This window comes from Elaeis guineensis, chromosome 1, assembly GCF_000442705.2.
Source record: "Elaeis guineensis isolate ETL-2024a chromosome 1, EG11, whole genome shotgun sequence".
Lineage (NCBI taxonomy): Eukaryota > Viridiplantae > Streptophyta > Magnoliopsida > Arecales > Arecaceae > Elaeis > Elaeis guineensis.
In genome coordinates, this window is record NC_025993.2 from 6,299,640 (window position 1) to 6,321,750 (window position 22,111).

The window sequence follows — 22,111 nt, forward strand, 5'->3', positions numbered from 1 at the left end:
AGTTGCAACCAAGATGATCGTATACAATTTTAAGGTTGGCTGTAGATTGGCGTAAGTCAGAAGTCCTTCGTCGGGGTGATATATAGTTTAAGATAGGATCCGCTAATTGAGGTGGCATCAACTTGGATTGTCTATTACATGCTTCAAATTCTAAATCTATTAGTTATTTATTTGCTGGATCCTCGTTCATCAGGAGTATTTGGTTCAAACGAAGTTAAATGATTGGCCATCTAATTTTCATGATTTATGAATTTAATAGAGGATCAAAAAAAAAAAAAAAAGAATAATTAAAGTTCAACTATCAATTGGAAGCATGGAGAGAACGTGAATTTTTTGTTCGTATGAGAATACTTTTGTTTTGAACAATCAAAGGATCAGCAACTTTGGGATGGTCTCTTATAATTATTGTACTCTTTATAATACATCTCATGTCTATTTAATTTGATCTCTTTCTCATCTCTACTCTTCTTTTGCGTATTTCTATCATGGGAGGACTCACAATTACTCTAGGAGAGAGCTTTATCTCAATCCTCCTTTTTACATAAAAATCAAATAGACATCAATATAACAGAAACAGCATAGGATGATGATATATATAATTTATAAGAATAGAACAATCGATCCATGTAAATATAGTATTACTTAACATCCATCTCATCCAGGTTGGCAAGGCTTAGGTCAACTGGTTGAAGCCCTCTTTCCTGTGGAGAGCTTTTATTATTCATTTGTAGATGACAACTAGTCCACTATATTTTGGAAAAAAAAATAATGTGTTTGTTCCAAAATGAAATATTTAAAATGCAAGTTTGTTTGATGAAGTATAGGCATAGATGAGACGCAAATTTATACAAATCCAATAATTACATGATGTGGATTGACATGTCAGCATGATAGAAAAGAAATCACCCATACCTTCTTTTAAGTACTATCAGATGAAATAAACTTAAACCAATTTGAGTTCAATCAAATTAAAACCGAGTTGAGCAACCTTAATGAACAAATCCACTTGCACAATCCCACCATTTACCAAACAAAAAGTCCAACTTCGTTGCGTGCTAGTGGTTAAAATAGGACCTATTCTTGCAACCCCACCCCAATTGGAGGCCACACCCAAACACTCTCTCATTTCCCCACTTGCCAACTCATTGTTTCCAACCCAAGAGTCAAGTCAACGCATCCGCACCCTTCGCCGAACTCTCAAATGAAATAAAAAATTAGGAGTTTTTCCATTTAGCTTCGTTTACAAATAAATGCTCCTTCGGTTTCGTTGTGTTCTAAAAAAAAGGGGGAGGAAGAAGGGGCGAAAAAAGACAGCATATTCCACCCCCTTTCGTTCCCCTCGCTTTCCTTCGTCCTCGTCGTGAATCTATGGTGAGAGTGGTGGTTTGAGTTCTTACTCCTCTATCTGGCCTCCTCTCGGCGATCATGGGTTCGAGGTAAGCTTATGCCACATCTCTTTCATCAGTTTTTGCTCGAAAAGACGCCCTTTTTGTTTTCCCGATTCGGGTTCTTGAAAAGTTTTGCATAGGAGGGGGAGTTGCTACTTGAATATCTTTGATTTTGGGAGATGCGGGGTTTGATCGTGATGAGTTTTGAACTGGAATTAGTGGAATTTTATCTTCGTTGCTTTAGCCTACTGATTCTTTGTTTGATCGGAATGGTGGTGGGAGTAGACCAGCTGATCGTATGGTGCTTAATTTTCTTTGCTGTTGGTGTTGCATTCAGCTACCCACCAAAGTAACGAGATTCAGAGAAATTTCTGATCGAAATTTAACTCTTTTTCTTCCAAATTTTCAACTTGGATTAATTGTTGGTGTCACGGATATCAGAGTAGGAACTTGTGATGCTCATATTGATTCTTGGTTCTAGTATGAGGAGAATTTTTTGATTGAGATTATTGAATCAGGCAAAGGAAGTCAACTGGGTAGTTATTATGATGTAGTGGAAGGGCGAGAGTTCCCAAGTAAAATTAAGAGTGTGTTATTGTTCTTTTTCGCTGGGCAAGCTTATTATGAACAGACGAAAGCAAATAAAAAGTTATATAGTATTGGGAAAGAGCTTGTGTATGATAATTAGTGATGGAGTTTATTGCAGAACTTGGGTAGCTTTGATCAAACACAAGTTGACATGGGTGGACATTAGTTGATTGTGTACCTGGCTTGGTCATGAGAGACAAATGAAGGCATGACATCTTGCATGGGACTGGTTATATTATCAAAATTTGTCATACACATTTGGTGCATCTTTTCATGCTGATGGCAAAGGCTATCTTCAAAGCAGATAGTATGCCCAGATGGGTATTTGATGCGGCTAAGCCATCTTGAGGCTAGGCATGCGCTGCTGCACTGCATGATGCATCTAAGGATGGGTCAGATAATTTGTTGCAACCATCTTCTTAGTCTTGGCTAAGCTAAAAAAACATGCTCTTTATATTTTGTTGCATTGTTGTCAGTTTGGGTTTCAAGCTTGGGAAGTTTGTATCCACTCTTCAAAGAAAAGAATTTCATATGTTGTCTGAAAAAAACTGAAAGATAAGTGAGTGTACTTGGAATTGTTACATAGGCGGTATTCTCCTTGAGTAAAGGGTTTGTCAGGAACCCTTAAGAGTGAAAGAAGTTGAAGTTTTAATATTTCACAAAATCCATAAATACAAATTTAAAGTAGTATTGCCTTTGATTCAAGGTTTTAAATACCAATAAGATGGCATGGCATCCCACCATATTGGGGTGGGATGAGTTAGGAAATAGACTAGGACAGGCAAGGACATCCATCATCTTGAATGCCGGCATGCGGGACATCATGTTCCACAGAAAAACCAGGACAGCATTGTCCCAGAGTGTTTAAACCTTGCTTTGATCTATCTTATCTATGAGCATCTGCCAATATTTAACTACTATCTTATTTCCAGAGTTTTGAGTTCACGAGCCAGAGAGCTTTCTTAGAATAATATGCTGGAATATGGGAGTTTTTCAAATGTTCAAGTCTATATCCATTGTTATTATGAAGTTTTGGAGCACTGATTGATAAACTCATTTTTCTATGTGTAGGATGTATTAGTTACAACCAAAAGAATCTTTTACCTTCCTTCATTGATAAATTGAACCAATGGTTGTGAGAGATTCATTTGTTTAGTGTCATGAATACAATTGGAGTTAGAATTAGCCAGTTTCTGGATCTAACCAGTCAGCTGTCCTTTTGGAGGCATATCTTTTGAGATATCCATGTCTTTGAGGCATGTGAAAACTTTTTTTTAATTTATTTTTTGGTGAATATGTGAAAACTTGTTTCAAGGGTGACTTCAAGAATTACAGGTTTTATGTCATGTGTTTTAGTTGCTTAGGTCATTATGAATTTATGACAGTCCAAATTTGGCTTAAAAGTTCAGTTTTGCATTATCAAAGTGTGAATCATTTTAGAAAATGAAGTGTCTTGTGGAGTACTGTAGTTGGTAGCTAGTTTAACAAGTACTCTAGTTGGTCAATGAGTTGTTTTAAATAGCTTCTTATATATGGAAGGCCTTGCTCATGAATTTAGTTGTGTGCTTTATTGGTATATGAATAAAACTTATCTTCTATGGTGGATTCTGCTAGACCTACAGGGTGATATCTTAGGCCATGCGCTTTTTTCTCATTTTAATTTGTCTGAGATCCTAGTAATTTTGCTGATATGATGGTGGACATTGCTTGACATAGATATTGTGGAGTGAAAAAAATGGTACGTTTTGCCATTATGTTTTGGTGAATTCATGCTTTTGTGACTGTAATCAATCGGAGCTTGTGGTATCGGTCCAACTAGCATAGCATATGGCTACTGACCTGATCAAACACCTTAATCAATTTGGGATGCTAAGGATTGACAGTATTGCTGAGACTTGAAGTGCCCAGTGAAATCTCATCAGCTTATGTATCCCACATCAGGAGTATCAAACAAGATGAAGTTTAGCTGGCTCATTGTGTTACATGATCATTATATTTTTGTAGTTTTAGGAATCTGTATTGCAAGACATTATGGACACGTTAAAGTTGAAAGTGGAGTTCCATCCAAAGATTTACCGTGTCTTGTGGGTTTGAATAAGATGTAGTCAAGATAACATATTGCTGCAATCTTTATTTTTCTCTAGTAAAGGGATATATGATGAAAATTAGTTGGGCACTGTGGAAATGGAAGCTTGTCCTTAAATATTGGGGCACATTTGGCAATCTGAATTAGAGAAAAAACTACTGTTGCATGGAAGATAGACATGAGAATCAGTATCAGTCATGTATCTGTATGTTTGACTGGCAGAAGAAAAAATATAAAGAGATATGAATACATGCAAGGATAGATGGCTTTATCTAATTATGTATGTTCAGTGAATTTGGAATACTTTATAAATGGAATCACTAAAACATATTATTAATTAAGGTGTTTCAATATGCATGTTCCTCATCCAAACCTTTGATACTCAGACTTGACTAAATTACCCTGGTATACTTGTTTCAATGCGAATTAGCACAATTGAAGGTATAGATGTTGAACCTATTACAGTCTACTATCAGGATACAATTATAGTACATTTATCTTTGTTTAAATAATCTTGGTGGAGTTTCTCCTCTCTTTTACTCAGAAAGTTATAGTTGATTTATATCTATAAAGTATTAGGCATTGGTTAGATATGTTGGTATGATTCAAGACAGCATATTATCTTACATGTGATTCATTTAGCAACATAACAAGTACAACCCTATCATGTAATGAACAATAGAAAATTATGATTCCTTAATCATGTGACTCTGAAGTCCAACAAGCAAGCTCCATTCTAATTATCAAACTATATTTAAAATTAAGGAAAGGCCCTATGCTGAAGCAAGGTGCACACTTTCATGCCAAACGAAAATACTTAGAGGAACTATAATTTTTTGGACCCGTATTTGCTGATCTTTATTTTTAATAATCTTTTGTGATTGAATCAGAGTGGAGGTAAGTAACGAAGTTAGATGGCTTGATCACTGTCCTTTGAATCATGCTGTGTCTGAAATACTTTGCATCCTGCTTGTTAATAGCCCTGCAAGTTAAGCCTTAAATATATTGTTACACAAATGGAACATAAAACTCTCACATGAATATGCTAACTTGTCTTCATGCTAGACTGCTGTCTGCTTCCCTTAACCTCCCACTTATTGCCTGCATGTCTAAGGTCACTTTACAAGCAAGGGTCAAATTCACTATGATTTGACCTAGACATGTTGAAACAAAGCTTTCCAATAGGCAGAATAACATAGTCCTTGAGTAGGGTGCTTTATGAATTGCACTTGCTTAAGTGAAGCAGGGATCTTAATAATGCAAGTCGAGTTAGACTTGCTGATTAAATCTCCTATGCAAGAAAATATTGACTTCCTCTTATAATTTAAGGTCATTAGGATTCTCTAGATAATTTATGAGGGAAATAAGGGCAGATTGGCTAGCCATTTATTGACAATTCAATTGTGGAAACTCTGGTTAATGTGGGGTCAAAAACATGGTTTCAGTAATGGCTTTATTCAGTTATATGCATCCCTGCCAATGCTGTTATTGACTTGTCAAAGTAAGGTCAAAAATGAGATTTGTTTGCTCATGAGCTGTTACTTTTCCATATCTGGCTTGTAATTTATCAATAAATTTAGTTTCTTGTATATGTCATCATTCTGTTATACATTGTGTTTTCAACTATTTATTCTCCGTTTAACCTTCTCCCTGTATTTGTATAACCGCAATACTAAACTATTATGTTATGGCTTTTCGAAAATGCTTTCTTTTATAGGTCATTTTCTGGGGCAAAATCCTTTGGTGAAGATGACATTGATTTGGAAGATAGTAAAGTGGCAAAAGACAAAGAGAAGATTTCACGCTTTTACAGGCCTGTGAAGATCCACAATCAGGCCCTTGTATCTGGTCTTGCATACTGCATATCATCATGCAGCATGATACTGGTTAATAAGTTTGTCCTGTCAGGCTATGATTTTAATGCTGGAATATCATTGATGCTTTACCAGGTGAGGGAGCCATATCTCCTCCACTTACTACTATAATTCCAAAAATTTTGTTGGTTGTTTTACATTTTAAGAGCTGGACCACTGAGAGTGTGGAATGACTAACACGTTGATGCCCATTGTTCTGTGGTTGCAGAATATTGTCTCAGTGATTATAGTAACTGCTTTGAGTCTATTTGGGGTAATCTCAACAGAACCACTTACCTGGAAATTAATTAAGGTCTGGTTGCCCGTCAATGTTATATTTGTTGGGATGCTTATTACAAGCATTTTTAGGTAAGTAATCATGTTTCTGACGGTTTCCTTTCACTTGTTTCCTTTTAAAATAATGAACTTGCTGAAGTCAATTATCAATTCAAGGGTCTGTTTCTTGCAAACCAGAGGCATTTAAACATTTGATATCTAAACATGTTTCTTTGTAAATTAAATATGATCTCTACGTGCCCTCTTCAGGGTAAGGTTTATAAAACTAGCTACAGCCTAAGATTGCTGATAAGTCAACTTCTATTCTTCTGTAATATTATACTGTATTATACCTTAAAGCCATCAGAACACTTTTGTACCCCTTTTCTTCCAAGTTCTTTAATACCTTCTCCATTGGAAGAATTTGATTTGTGGATACGATCATTTCGCTTTGTTATGAACTGCTTCATCATCAGACTATTGGCGAAACATTGCCTTAGCGGTATCATTATTTAAGAGTTTGCTTAAATTATACTCTAGGCTGAAGAGTTGGTGCATATCATGTCTTGCTAGGTAAGGGGTAATCACTGTCACAAATGGATGTGTAAATAATTTATTTAACATCTTTGATTGGTTCAATCTTAGAGGAATTTAAGGAATTATATGATGAGACCTGGGCTGTACTTTGTTGTATTTGTTCTGTACTGGGTTGTATTGCAGCTTCCTCCTTCTGTGATTCTCAACAGTGACAATTAAGAGGTTCCCCCCTTCAACCAAGGATTCTCGGTGCATTTCATTTAGTCATGTTTCCTTGAGCATAATTGATATCATCCTAATTTTCCTTTTCTATTTGTGGTTTGTATTGCTGTCAGGCTGTAATAAATCTGAAATATATTATATCATTTGATTCTTTGGTGTTGCGATCAAGGGCTTATGGCTCGGCACGTGAGGTATTGTTCACTTTGGCCCATAGGCCTCATGGTTTGCCCCTCTGGATTCCGATCCAAAAGATGCATCACGTGGGATAGGTGGTTTCTTCCTATATAAGCCAGAATCTTCCTTGACTCACAATTAATGTGAGACTAATGATGCTCTCTTGCCTACATCACAACAATTGGATTCTTAAGTAGTTCCGATATTCACTAAACCGTGCATGCTATCTTTATTCTTTCAGCTTTTCCCTCCAATTAATGTACTCCTTCTTTTAACATCATATTATTCCTTATTTAATTGTTTAATTTCACCATATATGGTAAAAGGTTGATTTTCAGATATGCTTCTTATATACTAGGAATCCTTCAGTTCTGCCTAAGGTTGCTGTTTATTGGTAACTTTAATCATCGATCATTATCTTAAATTGAATCTTGCATCTGTTACACAATATTTGGTTCACATTAAATTATGCATGTGATGGGGATTTGGCATAGCAGTTTACCTATATATGTTTGATAATTCATACGTTGGATTTATATTTTAGCAAGTAAGACCATGATGACAAACAGGGTTGCAGTGATGACTTCCTAGTTCTTCCTATATTTTGTGTCAACTCATAGGCATTATTTTGTTGGTTGTTGGTCTTCATCACAATCCAGCAAAGAGGAAAAGATTTATAATTCAGTTAAGCTCCAGAAAATGGAATCTATTTGACTTATTTAAAATTTAAAGTGATTAATTGATCAACATTCAGAATTTTTTTCAAAAGTATGGTTAGTTTTCTGCAGCAATTTGTCATTTTTTGAATTGTTAATAAACATAGCCAAGTCTTCTGGAAAAGCTATATCTATGTGAGTCATAATCAATTTGAGGAACTGATTTTGATAGAAAATCTAAAATAGAGTGGTTTATCAGTCAAAATTCAAGAAAAGCAGCCATGGTTTACATCAGGGATAGTTTCTGTATGAAGTTTATTGTAAAATCTTTCTTTTGTTTAATCTTAAACTAAGTGTAGCTCTTATTGGGCAGCCCACTAATCCCATTTGTTCTTCATTCTTCTACTGCACTACAAGCAAATTTTAGATACCACCTAAATTTTACTTGGACAGTTTCAAGGCTAGATATATGTTTCTCCGGGTCAGTTATCTGTTGTCAGCATGTTTCATTTGTGTGTTGGCAACATGTAGTGTTACACTAGTGGGCGTGAGTGCGCCCTCATGCCTGCCATGCTGTCTTTTGGCGGCCAAGAAGCATCATCATCAGTGATCCCAATAAATGTCTCAATTATCATCTCAGCCAGAAATCTCAATGTTCCTTTATAACCAATCTCTTTTATGATCATCTGCAATTTTATGTCAGTCGCTTTGTCCTTGATGTTAATGACAGTTATAGCTTAGAATATAACCTATAAGCTACAGATTGTTTAAAAAGAAACTTCATACTTCATGGATCACTTGATGTTGGAACTTTGAACTTTGAAATACGCTAGTTATGCTAGAAATTGACTACATAAAGAAAGAACCATGCATTTCTGCAGGTTAGTGACACCAATCTGGTTAGTGTTCTCTTCTTCTCCTCTTCCTATATTCCCCTTACATTTCTTTCTTTCCAACTTGACTCGCTTTAGATGGTGTCTAGTGATAAATGCAATCATCTTTGCATCACATGTGATGAAATCACATCCATCCATGGATTTGTATGTCATAGTATGCAATGAGAAGATGATGGTAGATCCTGCAATCATAATCCTTCATCAGATACACCTTTCAGTTAGATAAAGGTGATGAATTGTCATTTTTCCTCCTCCTTTTTGAGAAAAGAACTTATGAACCTTTATTAATTCTTGACACCTTTTGAAGAAATTTCCTCTTCATTTTTGGTTCTGTTAATTGAAGGATCTTCATGCATAACTCAATACTTGTCCTTATATCTATTTCATCAGTCCATGTTTATTTATCTCAGGGTTTTTGTGTGTTATTAATGTAGCTTTCGTATTGCATTTTTTAATTCAATTTGATACTAGAGATCTGGATACCATTGCTATAGTTTTCGGGGGCATATTTAGGAAGCATATGGATTATGGTACAGAAGTTTATGATATACTCTGAAGGAAACTCTATGAAACTCTATTCTTGCTTGCATCAAGCATTGTTTATCACTAACTCAATATCCTTGTTACTTGCAGTTTAAAGTACATTAATGTTGCCATGGTAACAATTTTGAAGAATGTCACCAATGTCATTACTGCTCTTGGTGAAACATACCTTTTCCAAAAGCATCACGGCAACAAAGTCTGGGCTGCTCTGTGCCTTATGGTATTTCCAAACTGCAGTACAAATCCTGTGGTCACTTACTTCAAAATGGAAAGTGGGAAATCTGAAATTGAATACCATTATACATAACGTTTGTTGAAATTTTTACAGCAAAAACATTTGTTGAAATTTTCCATACTGACTGAATATTCTGGAAGAAAAAAATGCTTAATATAACATACCTTTGGTTTAAAAGTTTTGGGCACACTCATTTTATCATATGTATTGCTGATGAAAAAAATGTCTTGGAGCCAAAAAAAAAAAAAAAAGGAAGATCCCCCTTGGTCAATACGTCCTTTTTAATGAATCAGTGTGCAGGAAATAACCATAATCACCAAGCCTCACCCCCAAATACCTGGAACTCTTTTGAACATCGTCATTGCTGATTATTCCTGTTAACACCTACTTTTAGTTTTACTGCAAATTTGAAGATTCTTTCTACGTCTTTCCTTCCTCTGACTTGTTGACATCTTTGACACTGCTACCATTATTTACAAAATAATGGTGATATATCTAATTAATATTTAAACTTTTTACTAGCTGATCTGTTGTGCTGTTTACAAAGTCTATTGAACTAAATATTCTATTTCTCATCTCAGAGAAGAAATAAGGTGCTAAGCAAGCTTTGCCATCTCGGTATTGGATCTCATACCGGTACCATCTTTTTATAGTATTGGTATGCTGTATGAACCGGTACGATAGTGTCAGTATGGTATGATACGGCATACCGGTATGGTATTAGTATGGTACGGTACGTTTTGTACCGGATGGTATGGGGTGGTACGGCAAACATTGGTACCAAGGATCATACCACTCCCAGCAAATCGCTCTAACAGAAAATTCACAAATATTGCATAAATAATGTAAAGAATTGAAAATAATTTCTTGCAACACATCTGCTCAGCAATTAATTCATGCAATGTTTCATCACTTGATGGGGGAATAAGTATATATTTTATGTTCCTTAATAAACTGAAATGATATTTTTCACATTAACTTTATTTATTTATTAAGGTAGGATATTGATGTTTAGTTATGTCTGACAAAACAAGAAATTATTTGAATTTTTCTGATTTTGAATATTCTTTCTTTACACAGATAATCTCAGCAATTTCAGGAGGAATCACAGATCTCTCGTTTCATGCTGTTGGCTATGCATGGCAGATTGTTAATTGTTTCCTGACAGCATCATATTCAGTAATATTTATATTTGGAATCTTTTCATAGCTCTTGAAAAACACCTGTCGTATAGACCTGTCTTTTACTTTAAATATAGATGATGATAATATTAAAATTGTGCACATGTGCTGGTTAATTTCTTCGTGATTATAGAGAAAATCTCAATTTGGTAAAATTTTAAATGCTTTAACATGTGTATAAACGCAATCTTTATCTAGCTGCATTTTTTTTTTCCTTTTTTGTGTCATTATGATTTTTTATAAAGTTTGCAGGATTTTTAGACTGTCCCAAAACAAATAAAATTTTATTTTAAATCCCTAATTGAAATTCCAGAACCAAGATTCTAGTCCTGGCACTGATAGAACTTGTATAAGCTTTATATTATATATCATGGTTCACGAAAATGCTCCTAAATATGTATTTGGATATCCTGCATGTAGTTTGTTTGGCTCAACGTAGCCATCTTAGGTTCCTGTGGTAGAAAGTACAGTTCTTTGAGTTAGATATTCTTATCAGTATCAAATTATTGCTTACTGATCCGATTTTTGTTTTAATTACTTTATTATCTACCTGCACCCTTGAACATGCATACTTTCAGTTTTTGTTGCGATCAACTGCTTACTAGTTTAATGTTCGGAAATGATTACTATGTTGTCAGTGATGCTATTTTCTGTAATATGTGATAAAGTTTGATGGCGATATGATTAATAGATAATATGTACTTACATGACAATATTATATAACTTTTGGCTGACGCATGCGTTTTGCTATTCCTCAGCTAACGTTACGGCGAGTTATGGATACAGCTAAGCAAGTAACAAAATCTGGAAATTTGAATGAGTTTTCAATGGTTTTGCTCAATAACACTCTTTCATTGCCATTGGGGATTCTGCTAGTTTTTGCATTTAACGAAGTGGATTACCTTGCTAAAACGTAAGTTGATTATTCAAAATCACATATTAATGTCTTACATCATTTTCAGCAGAAATGATTTATATAGGCTGCTTTGATGTTGTCCTTGAACATAAACTTATATACATATCATGCCACATATCAATACAAAACAAAACTGAAACCAAAATACAAATTTTATAAGGTGGAAAATAGTTTTGGTACAAGCCTTGCTGGTTATGTTGGTAGCGGCAAAGCCAAGCTTTTGCTTAAAAGTCAAGACAAGGTTCCACCAAAAAGGAAAGTGTCAGGGGGGGGGGGAATGCATTTGATAATGACTAGCTACACAAAACTAGTTAGTGAATCAATAAATAGATATCATGTAGACTAATTTACATTGATGGCGCAATGCTTTTCTTTATATTCATTACATATATTATGCATACATTGAACCCAAGGTTTGAAATGCCGGATGAACTGGCCCCATACCTGCTAGTATGTACCTGAAATTTCAAAAAGCAGCTGCGTTACATGGGCAGTCCAAGGTGCTGCAAAGCCCATATGCATTACACAGGTGCATATGAGGTGCCTATGTGGTTGGCTTTCTAAACTTATGTAATAATTAGTAAAATTCATAAAAAAGATAAAAATAATTGAAAATTGAAAAAAAAATAAATCAAAAGATAAGCATACACTTCAGCACCTATTTGAGAGCCTATTTTAATATAGTACCGCAGATTAATTTTAAAAAATAACAATATTTCTTAAGGAACTACTCTCAAATTATAGGTATGCTCTCTCTCTCTCTCTCTCACACACACACACACACACACACACACACACACACGTGCGCATGCGCGCACCCACACACACATGCATACATGCATACACACCCATATACAGATGCGCACACATGCACACACATGCATGCATGCATACAAGCATATGGACGTATGCAGACCTATACAATGATACGCAAATACACCCACATATTTATATCATCTCCTCTGCCTTTTTTACAAAGCATCTTTACTAATTGATGATTTCAATGGTATGAAATGTATCTGTTAGAACTGGATAGAAATCTAACATGCGAAAGTAGGGATGAAGAGGATTGGGTCACCATGAGTCATGATAATATTGTCATGCTCATGATGTTCTAACAAGGGATGATATTATTATTATATCATGAATGTTTAAACAACAGGGATATTTTCTTTATTATCTTATTGGGCTTATGTATCTGTGAAGTGAATTGGCAGGCCGCTTTTGAGGATGCCTATATTCTGGTTGACGATAACTTCAAGTGGGTTTTTGGGGCTTGCAATCAGCTTCACTTCAATGTGGTTTCTTCACCAGACAGGTGCAACTACATACAGGTATACTGGTACACTTTGAAGGTGACAATTGAAACTTTTTATTTCTTCCTTTCTGGGTTTTAAACTGGAACCTCAACCCGCGCATGCACTGAGGAGAGAGGTGCCAACCAAAAGACTAAAGTCTTGTTAATAAATTGACATTTGAACTGAAAAACAACACTTCCAGTCCATAATATGTGGGATGCTTATCATTTCAAAACACAAGGTCTGTTGTGTACTGTTCCAATCTCCTCTAGGCTAACAGTCTTTTCTTGATTTCAATATTTATTTCCATAAAGTTGAGTATGATCTTTGATGTACCATCTCTCTCATTTGTATCCTTCCTCTTATGGTGGGTTCTTAGAAGCTGCTGAATCGTATGAACTAGTGGCGTAAAGGACAATGCCAGGCTTACTCCATCTTAAAGATCTAAAGAACTGAATCTCTACATTCAAATATAATTTTTTTACCATACATTTTTCTCACCTTGCTTGGATCTGATTAGAAACTGACAAGATAGTAGTGGTTTAGAAACCTATGTCTAAGAGAATGAATATTTCGTTGTAGCATTTCATGATCCGGCCTGGAGGCCTTAGATGCATAAAAGTTACATGCTCCCAATTCCATTGAAGAAGCTTGGAGCAAATAGTGACTGCTTGACTGCTTCACAAGCTGCCTCAATTTGCATGATGTTTATTGCAAACACCCATGTCTTCCCATGATCACCTTTCTTTTCAGCATACTTAATTCTACTTCGCTTTCTGGAGCAGTGCATGCTTTTATTCAGGGAAATGGGAGGTAAATGCCATGGTTGCCTTATTATCAACTGGTTATGGGGATATGAGATGCACGTGGTTTATTCAGGTGGAAACAATATTTGATTAATGGCTGTAATCCCATCTATCATCATTCTTAGGAGTAGACTTGATCAATATATTCCTATTGCACTGCTCTCTTTTCTCAGCCTGTCATCAGAGAGTGAATTTTGAGAGGTGTATTTACTTAGCTAAAGTGTCTTTTCTTCAAGCAAGAGAATCTAATGGGCAAACATCCAACTGTGCTGGGAGTTTGCACCATATATAGTGGAGATTGGACGAGTAATTTTTTGTTTGGTGCATGTTGGAGCAATTATTAGACTTAGTGGACAAATCGATAAACTTATCAAAGTTGATTTACTTATTTGTAATAAAGGAATAATGTTTTGGAAGATGACGTCTTAATTGTCAAGTACCATGCGCATAATGTTCAGATTAGTAGGTTTTATTTCATAATTCAAGTCTAATGCTATAAACCTGGCTGTCTTGTGTACCAACAACAAGACATACCTTTTACATAAATTGAACGATAAGTCTACGACACATTACATTACCTGAGTGCACTATAGGATTAGTATGGTCTTACCATGCGCAAGTTTCCTGGAGGCATTGATTTACTATCTTTTGGAGGTATGAAAATTAAATCTGGCACTTAAACATTAATTTAACGGTCTTTTCAATTACTAAGCTAGTCGAACAATTTTCCAGAATTCATATGTGGAATTTCTTTGCTGATGTATTCCTTTTTTATTCTTTTTTTTTTTGGCAGTCTTGTTGGATCGCTGAATAAGATACCTCTGTCCGTTGCTGGAATCGTTCTCTTTAAAGTTCCAACTAGCCTGGAGAATTTCATAAGCATCCTTTTTGGTAGGTTTTTTCCATTGATAAAGGTATTTGTGTAATTTCCTTTTTACCTTGTCACCTTTCTTACAGTGTATTTATGCAAACAAAATTTTACTCCACAGGTCTGTTAGCAGGCGTATTCTTTGCCAAGGCAAAGATCAGGGAGAGATCTCAGTCCTGAGGTAGAGAGGGGCTATTCATTGGATATCATTTTTTTGAGCTGGAAAAGCACAATATTCGCAGGTACTGTGATTCTCTGAGCTGAGACAAGGTCCCATAAACAGATGATCTGATTAATTTCCTAAGTTTACTGGAAATTATCATCCAAAGAAAGGAAGTCTCAGATCATTTTGGTGGAAAGAGGCTCTTCCTTTGGGTGCTCTCAAGATTTTGCATGGCCAAATTCATGGGCACTGGTATACATCTTTGCGCTGCATCTTTGGTGTACCATACTTCGGTGCCTGCACTTCTTCTCCTCCATTTCCAATCTGTAAAGGTTTAGTTTTTGGAATTTACTGTTTTATTGTCTTGTAAACTGAGGTACTTCACTGAAAAAAATCTACATGTCAATGCGGGGCTTTGAGCAGTGAATGTCAATTAACCTAATGGCTTCAAATTTCTTTTTGCTGTAATACTTCAGTTAACCTACGTGTAATATAAAAAGGTTTGCTTAGATGTCAAATGGCAGAATTACAGGAAGAACCTGAAAATTAACCAGCATCCAATGCTGAAAAACTTGGGGGTGGAATGAACAAATTGTGTCATGTATGTCAGCCAGTGAGCTATAGTATTTAGAGATTTCCTGGTCAATTTGGATCAAATTTAATCAATAACCTGTTTGGTAAACAAATATGTTTCATATAGAACACCAAGATGCTTGTGATTGTGATTATATCAAAAATACAATTTATTCTAAAATAAAATGTTGCAGTGTACTAACTTATTTTATCAGATGTCTAGGAAGAGACAAATGGTGCGGTGAACTATCACCTATGTATTGTTCTCAAAAAGAAAAAAAAAAAATGCACCTTAAATAAAACTTGTTGTGGAACTCTGCTCACCATAAGATAGAGATGATTCAGTTATCCAGTTGAGGATGAAACACTTTGGAATTATTAATTCATAACTTGAGACGTACGTGGCTGAATATATCTTGCAAGAAATATGGATGAAGTTTTGATATGACTCTACAAACATAACAAAAAATGGATATGACTACTTAGCGTGCTTAAATATTTATCCTCTGGCAGTAAACGTGGAGTAGTAGGAATCTCTTAATAACTTAATATTCAGACACTCCATGTACATTGCTCCAAATTCTGCTGAGTTATGCTAATCTTCTAATACCATGTGGTAGGAGGAATTTTCTGTACATTCGTTCTGATCCAATTGGAGAAGAAAAGATGCAACTTCTTCAATCTGCCTATTCAAACCTCTTATGGAAGAAGGAACTAAAGAAAGTTCACAAGTACTTAATTGTTAATCTCAATTGAATTTCTCTTCTAGTCAAAAAAATAAAAAAAAATAATTATTAAAATAATAAAATTTTGTGTTAAGGTAAAATCCGTACAAAATTAAACATTGACTCCTACATCAACTTATCTTTACTGCATTGTCTAATGCCTCTCAGATTAGAAAAAACTTGGTCAAAGTACTACTGCATTGTCTAATGCCTCTCGAAAAGAAAAGTACTACTTAACCCACCCATTTCGTGTATCAAATATGAGTAGAGCAAGAAACCTTCGAAGGGATGGCACTCATATGGTATTCAATGTGAGTTTTAACTCATTGCCTAGAACATTAAAAATAGATATTATTCAAGAAAGTTATGATCTTTGAAAGCTATACTTTGTGATCTAGGCTTGGTGATGGTTGATCCTGCACCTAAATCTTGTTCAGACTTACCTAAAGTAGCCAAACTATATAGTCTATAATGGATCCAGTGATCCTTATGGATTACTTTTATGATTTATTGTCAGAGCCATAACCATCAAATCTTATCCTAACAATCAAAGTCAGCTTTCTTTATCCTTGTTCACCGAGAATTTCTATTTAGAACCACTTTTTATGTAATCTCATGTTTTTTCGTATCTTTTGCATAACCTCCATCGATATTATCTTAGATTTCTCCTTCTATTCCATCATTCAATAAAAATAAAAATGTCTCTTTTTAGTAGTGCCCTCATGTTGTTTATAGAGAAAACTAATAAGAAATATATAATTGAATTTAAACTTAAAAGTAGTGTTGCTCCAAGAATTAATTTTGATGATCGCAAATCATTTGAGAGGACTACTAATGTGTTTCTTATCTTTGGAGAATGTTCTTGTGTTGTTTCAGGTAGTCTAAAAGATTGAGTTTGAAAAGCTTCATCAAGTGTGCCAAAGTTGAAGTTTCTATAAGTTGGAGAAGTTTTCGAGGCTTTTTGAGAGTGTCCAATTGATTTGAAGCTATTTGAGAGCGTTTAGAAGTGTTCTGGTAAGTTTCGAACCTTAAATATATGAAAAATTGGGTTGCAACAAAATGAAGTGACCTATTTGGGTCATTCCTTTTCATTAAGTAGCTGTCATGCACTATTTTGACTTGTGGCACGCAGTGGGATGACCCACCTGAGATGACTCCTGAGATCCTGAGACTAAAACAAAAAGTCTGATTTTCAGATTGGCCAAATGAGGCATCCCATGGGACTTCCCCGTCACAGTGGGACGACTGATATGGGACGATCCATTCTGGACAAGCTTCGTAATGGCTAGTTTTCAGTCCATTTTTGATGTATTTAATGTGCATTAAATACTCTCCAACGGCTTTAAATCGATACTAAGATATTTTCAAGTGCAAATGGTGATTATAAATACTCTCTTGAAGTGAAAAATTATAAGTTTTGCAAACATTCAAGTTCACATCCGAGAAAAGCTCAAATAAGCCCTAAAGCGAAGAAAAGAAGCATTTAATCACTTCACCAACCACTCTTCAGCTACAATCAAGTATGCAATTCATTGAGGATGTTCCGCAAAAGCTTCTTTCTCTTAAGTATTGTATTTCTATTGCATTTATTGTGTTTATTTAAGGAGATATTGTGCTGAATTTTTTGTACCCTATTTTTCTCATATTGTATTTGAATTTTTAAATTTTGGAGGGTTTCAAAACTCGGATAGGTTGATTCGAATCTAAAATCGGAGTGTTGAAGATTTGCTTGTATCCAGAAAATAAGTATTCTTACTTGGATAGTAAGGATCGGAGATGTCTGACATGTTGTATTCTTGAAATCCATTTAGTAGATTGAATTCTCAAATAGAAATTTGGAGAGTGGATGTAGGTACAAAGTTGGCACCGAACGACTATAAATTCTTGATGTTTGTTGTGCTTACATCTCTTTACTTGCTTTTTATGTTCAATACTTATTTATCTCTCATTTGTGTTTGATTTTATCTTTATTGCAAATTAACTCATTCCACTCATCACTTTAGCATATTATTTAAGTGCACTAATCTTGAAAATTTTAAAAAAGCCTAATTCACCCCCCCTCTTGGGCTCCATATCTAGAAAACAAGTAGTATTAGAGTCCGGTGCTCTAGCTCTTACTTGATTTAACCATCAAGAGCCAAAGATCAATGGTAGCCCAATTTAGCACATCCCTAGCCCAGGGACAATCCACAAACCGACCTTCACTTTTCAATGGGTCAAACTATACCTATTGGAAAGCTCGAATAAGAATTTTTATTCAAGTACTTGACTATGATATGTGGAGTATCATAGTAAATAGACCACACACACCCACTAAATTGATTGATGGTGTGTCTTTCCCTAAGCCGGAAGGTGAATGGAATGAATTTGATAAGAAAATGGCTCAGCTCAATGCTAAAGTCATGAATGTTTTATATTGTGCTCTAGATGCAAATGAATTTAATCGTATTTTTACATGCAATTCTACTAAAAAAATTTGAGATAGATTAGAAGTCACACATAAAGGCACAAAGCAAGTAAAAGAGTCTAAAATAAATATGCTTGTGCACAACTATGAACTGTTTAAAATGGAACCTGAAGAGTCAATAACTCAAATGTTCATCCGTTTCACTGACATCATAAATGGTTTAAAAGATCTTGATAAATATTATTCTAACAGTGATCTTGTGAGAAAAGTACTCAGGTCCTTACCAAGATCGTGGGAGGCAAAAGTCACTGCAATCCAAAAAGTCAAGGATTTAAATATTCTATCATTGGAAGAGCTTCTTGGATCCCTCATGACTCACGAACTAACCATGAAGCAACACTCTGAGGAGGAAACAAGAAGAAAGAAAACTATCGCTCTCAAGTTGACAGCTAAGGAAGAAGAAGACACAGAAAAATCAGACAATAGCAAAGAAGATGAAGATTTGGCCCTGATCATCAGAAAATTTAGATGCTTCATGAGGAAAAAGAGACAAAGGATCAAGAGAAGACCACCACCTAAGGGGGAGTCGAGTAAAGAAAAAAAAAAGGATCAGCCCATCATTTGTTATCAGTGCAAGAAGCTGGACCACTTCAGATTAGAATGCCCCCAGCTCAAGAAAGATCAAAAGAAGTTCAAGAAGAAAAAGCTATGATGGTTACATGGAGCGACAGTGATGACTCCATCATAGATAAAGAATCTCATGAAGAAACCAACTTGTGCCTTATGGCATATAAAAATGAGGTATCCTTCGAAACTCAAAATGAATTTACTTATGATGAACTGCTAGAAGCTTTTTATAAACTTTTGAATGATTTAAAAGAATTAAAAATAAAAAATAAAAATTTAAAATTAAGAAATCAAGTATTAGCTAAAGAAAAGAAGAAGTTGATAATAAAAATAAAAAATTAGAACTAAAGAATCAATCCCTATTAAAAGAAAATGATAAATTTTCAAGCCAAAACGAAACTCTTGTAAAAAAAAATTAAAAACTAAAGGAAGAGGTAACCAAGTTAAAATCTATAGTTGATAGATTTACATTAAGTTCAAATAAAATTCAGATGATCATTGATAGTCAAAAAGCTGAATATAATAAAGTCAGACTTAGCAATAACACTCTTAGAAAATAAAAATTTTTGAAAAATATTTTTATCAATGCATCTATAAAAAAATTATCAAATATTACTTGTTTTAAATATGACAAAGTAGGATATAAAGCTTATTTATGTTTATCAAATAAAGTTAATGATAAAAATGTTAAGAAAATATGGGTTCTAAAAGGAACCATTGTGACTAACCTCAAAGGATCCAAGTTAGCTTGGGTACCTAAGGTTAAAACTTGATTTCATGTGTGCAGGTGTGTCTTGCATCCCAAGCAACAAAATAAAAGTGATATCTTGATAGTGGATGCTCAAGACACATGACTGATAATGAATCTCAATTCATCACATTGAAAGTCAAGAATGGAAGGATGGTCACTTTTAGAGATAATGACAAAGGGAAGATCATCGATACTGGTAACATTGGTATCACTCCCTCTATTTATATTGAAAATGTATTACTTGTAGATGGTCTTAAGCATAATCTTTTAAGTATTAGTCAATTATGTGATAAAGATTACAAAGTAGTTTTTGAATCATGTATGTGCATTGTAACTAGTCCTTCTGATATTAGCACTAAATTCATTGGACATAGGCATGGTAATGTATACATGGTTGATTTAGATAATCTATTCTTATAAAATATGCAATATCTTATGGCCATGAATGCTAAAATAAATGAGACTAGTTGGCTTTGGCATGTAGGCTAGCACATATTAGTATGTATACACTTTCTAAAATCATTAAAAAGGATTTGATTTTTGGTTTGCCAAAAATTAATTTTGATAAAAATAAAATTTGTGATGCATGTCAATTAGACAAACAAACAAGAGTTTTCTTTAAATCTAAGAACATTGTTTCAACTTCTAAATCTTTAGAGCCCTTACATATGGATTTATTTGATCCTACAAAGATAACTAGTCTAAGAGGAAAAAGATATGGTTTTATAATTATTGATGATTTTTTACGTTTTACTTGGATTTTGCTTTTAGCTTCTAAGGATGAAGCATTTTCAGCATTCTCTAAGTTTTGTTGAAAGGTTTCGAATGAAAAAAGTTTGCCAATTATTTCTATATGAAGTGACCATGGCACTGAATTTGAAAACAAAGATTTTGAAAAATTTTATGATAAAAAGGACATAGATCATAACTTTTTAGCATCTAGAACACCACAACAAAATAGAGTTGTTAAAAAAAAAATAGAACCCTAGAAGAAATGGCCCATACCATGCTATGTGAAAGCAAACTCCCAAAATATTTTTGGATAGAAGCAATTAACACAGTATGTTATATTTTAAACCATACTTTAATAAGATCTATTTTAAAAAAAATATCTTATGAATTATGAAAAGGTAGAAAATCTAATATAGGTTATTTTTATATTTTTGGTTGTCGGTGTTTTATTTTGAATAATGACAAAGATAGCTTAAATAAATTTGATGCTAAATCTAATGAAGCTATCTTTCTTGGCTATTCCACTTCTAGCAAAACTTTTAGAGTATTTAATAAAAGAACACTAGTAGTGGAAGAGTCAATTCATGTAGTTTTTGATAAAACTAATGATCTTCTATCAAGAAAGAGAGAGGGTGCTGATGATGCAGGTATCATAGAAGATGGAAAGAAAGAGCTCATCCTTAATGACTCAATTAAGCGAAACAAAGATCAATTGGATGAAAAACATGAAGATGAAAGTATCAATGATCAGAACATTCAAGAACAATCTCAGAACACAAGCAATCTTTCAAGGGAATGAATGTATGTTCACAATCACCTCAAAGAATTAATAATTGGTGATCCGATACAAGGAGTATGAACTAGATCCTCACTTAGAGATGTTTATAATTATATAGCTTTTGTTTCACATCTAGAATCTAAAACAATAGATAAGCTGAAAAAGATCATATTTGGATAATTGCCATGCAAGAAGACCTAAATCAATTTGAAAGAAACAATGTATGGACACTAGTTGCTAGACCTAAAAATCACCTTATAATAGGAACTAAATGGGTATATAGGAATAAATTAGATGAAGATGGAAATGTAATAAGAAACAAAGCAAGATTAGTTACTAAAGGATACAATCAATAAGAAAGAATTAATTTTGATGGAATATTTGCTCCTGTTGCTAGACTTGAAGTCATAAGAATGCTACTTGCTTTTGTTTGTTTTATGAACTTTAAATTATTTCAAATGAATGTTAAGAGTGCTTTTCTAAATGATTATATTGCCGAAGAAGTATATGTAGAACAATCTTCAGATTTTGAAAGTCATAAATTTTTAGATCATGTATTTAAGTTAAACAAAGTATTATATAATTTAAAATAAGCTCCTAGGACTTGGTATGAAAGATTAAATAAATTCTTATTAGAAAATAATTTTTCAAAAGAAAAAGTTAATACAACTTTATTTATAAAAAGAAAAGACAAAGAAATTTTAGTTATACAGATATATATTGATGACATTATATTTGGATCTATTAATGAAGATTTGTGCTAAGAGTTTGTCAAGCTCATGCAGGGAGAGTTCGAGATGAGCATGATGGGAGAACTTACTTTCTTTCTCGG

General features: G+C 34.2%; 1 protein-coding gene across 1 annotated transcript; it reads left to right on the forward strand.

Moving 5' to 3' along the window:
- Positions 1 to 1,240: 1,240 nt before the first annotated feature.
- Positions 1,241 to 15,092, forward strand: LOC105037634 (GDP-mannose transporter GONST1). Its single transcript, XM_010913278.3, has 9 exons — positions 1,241 to 1,436; positions 5,780 to 6,011; positions 6,145 to 6,284; positions 9,310 to 9,439; positions 10,535 to 10,633; positions 11,394 to 11,548; positions 12,769 to 12,885; positions 14,449 to 14,546; positions 14,645 to 15,092. The coding sequence occupies exons 1-9, from the start codon at positions 1,426 to 1,428 to the stop codon at positions 14,701 to 14,703; spliced, it is 1,041 nt and encodes a 346-aa protein (XP_010911580.1). The 5' UTR covers positions 1,241 to 1,425; the 3' UTR covers positions 14,704 to 15,092.
- Positions 15,093 to 22,111: the final 7,019 nt, after the last annotated feature.

Excerpts from the sequence above, each read along its gene's own strand:
- LOC105037634 (XM_010913278.3), top strand. Across the intron at positions 9,440-10,534 it reads GGGCTGCTCTGTGCCTTATG|ATAATCTCAGCAATTTCAGG; the intron begins GTATTTCCAAAC and ends TTCTTTACACAG. Across the intron at positions 14,547-14,644 it reads TTTCATAAGCATCCTTTTTG|GTCTGTTAGCAGGCGTATTC; the intron begins GTAGGTTTTTTC and ends TTTACTCCACAG.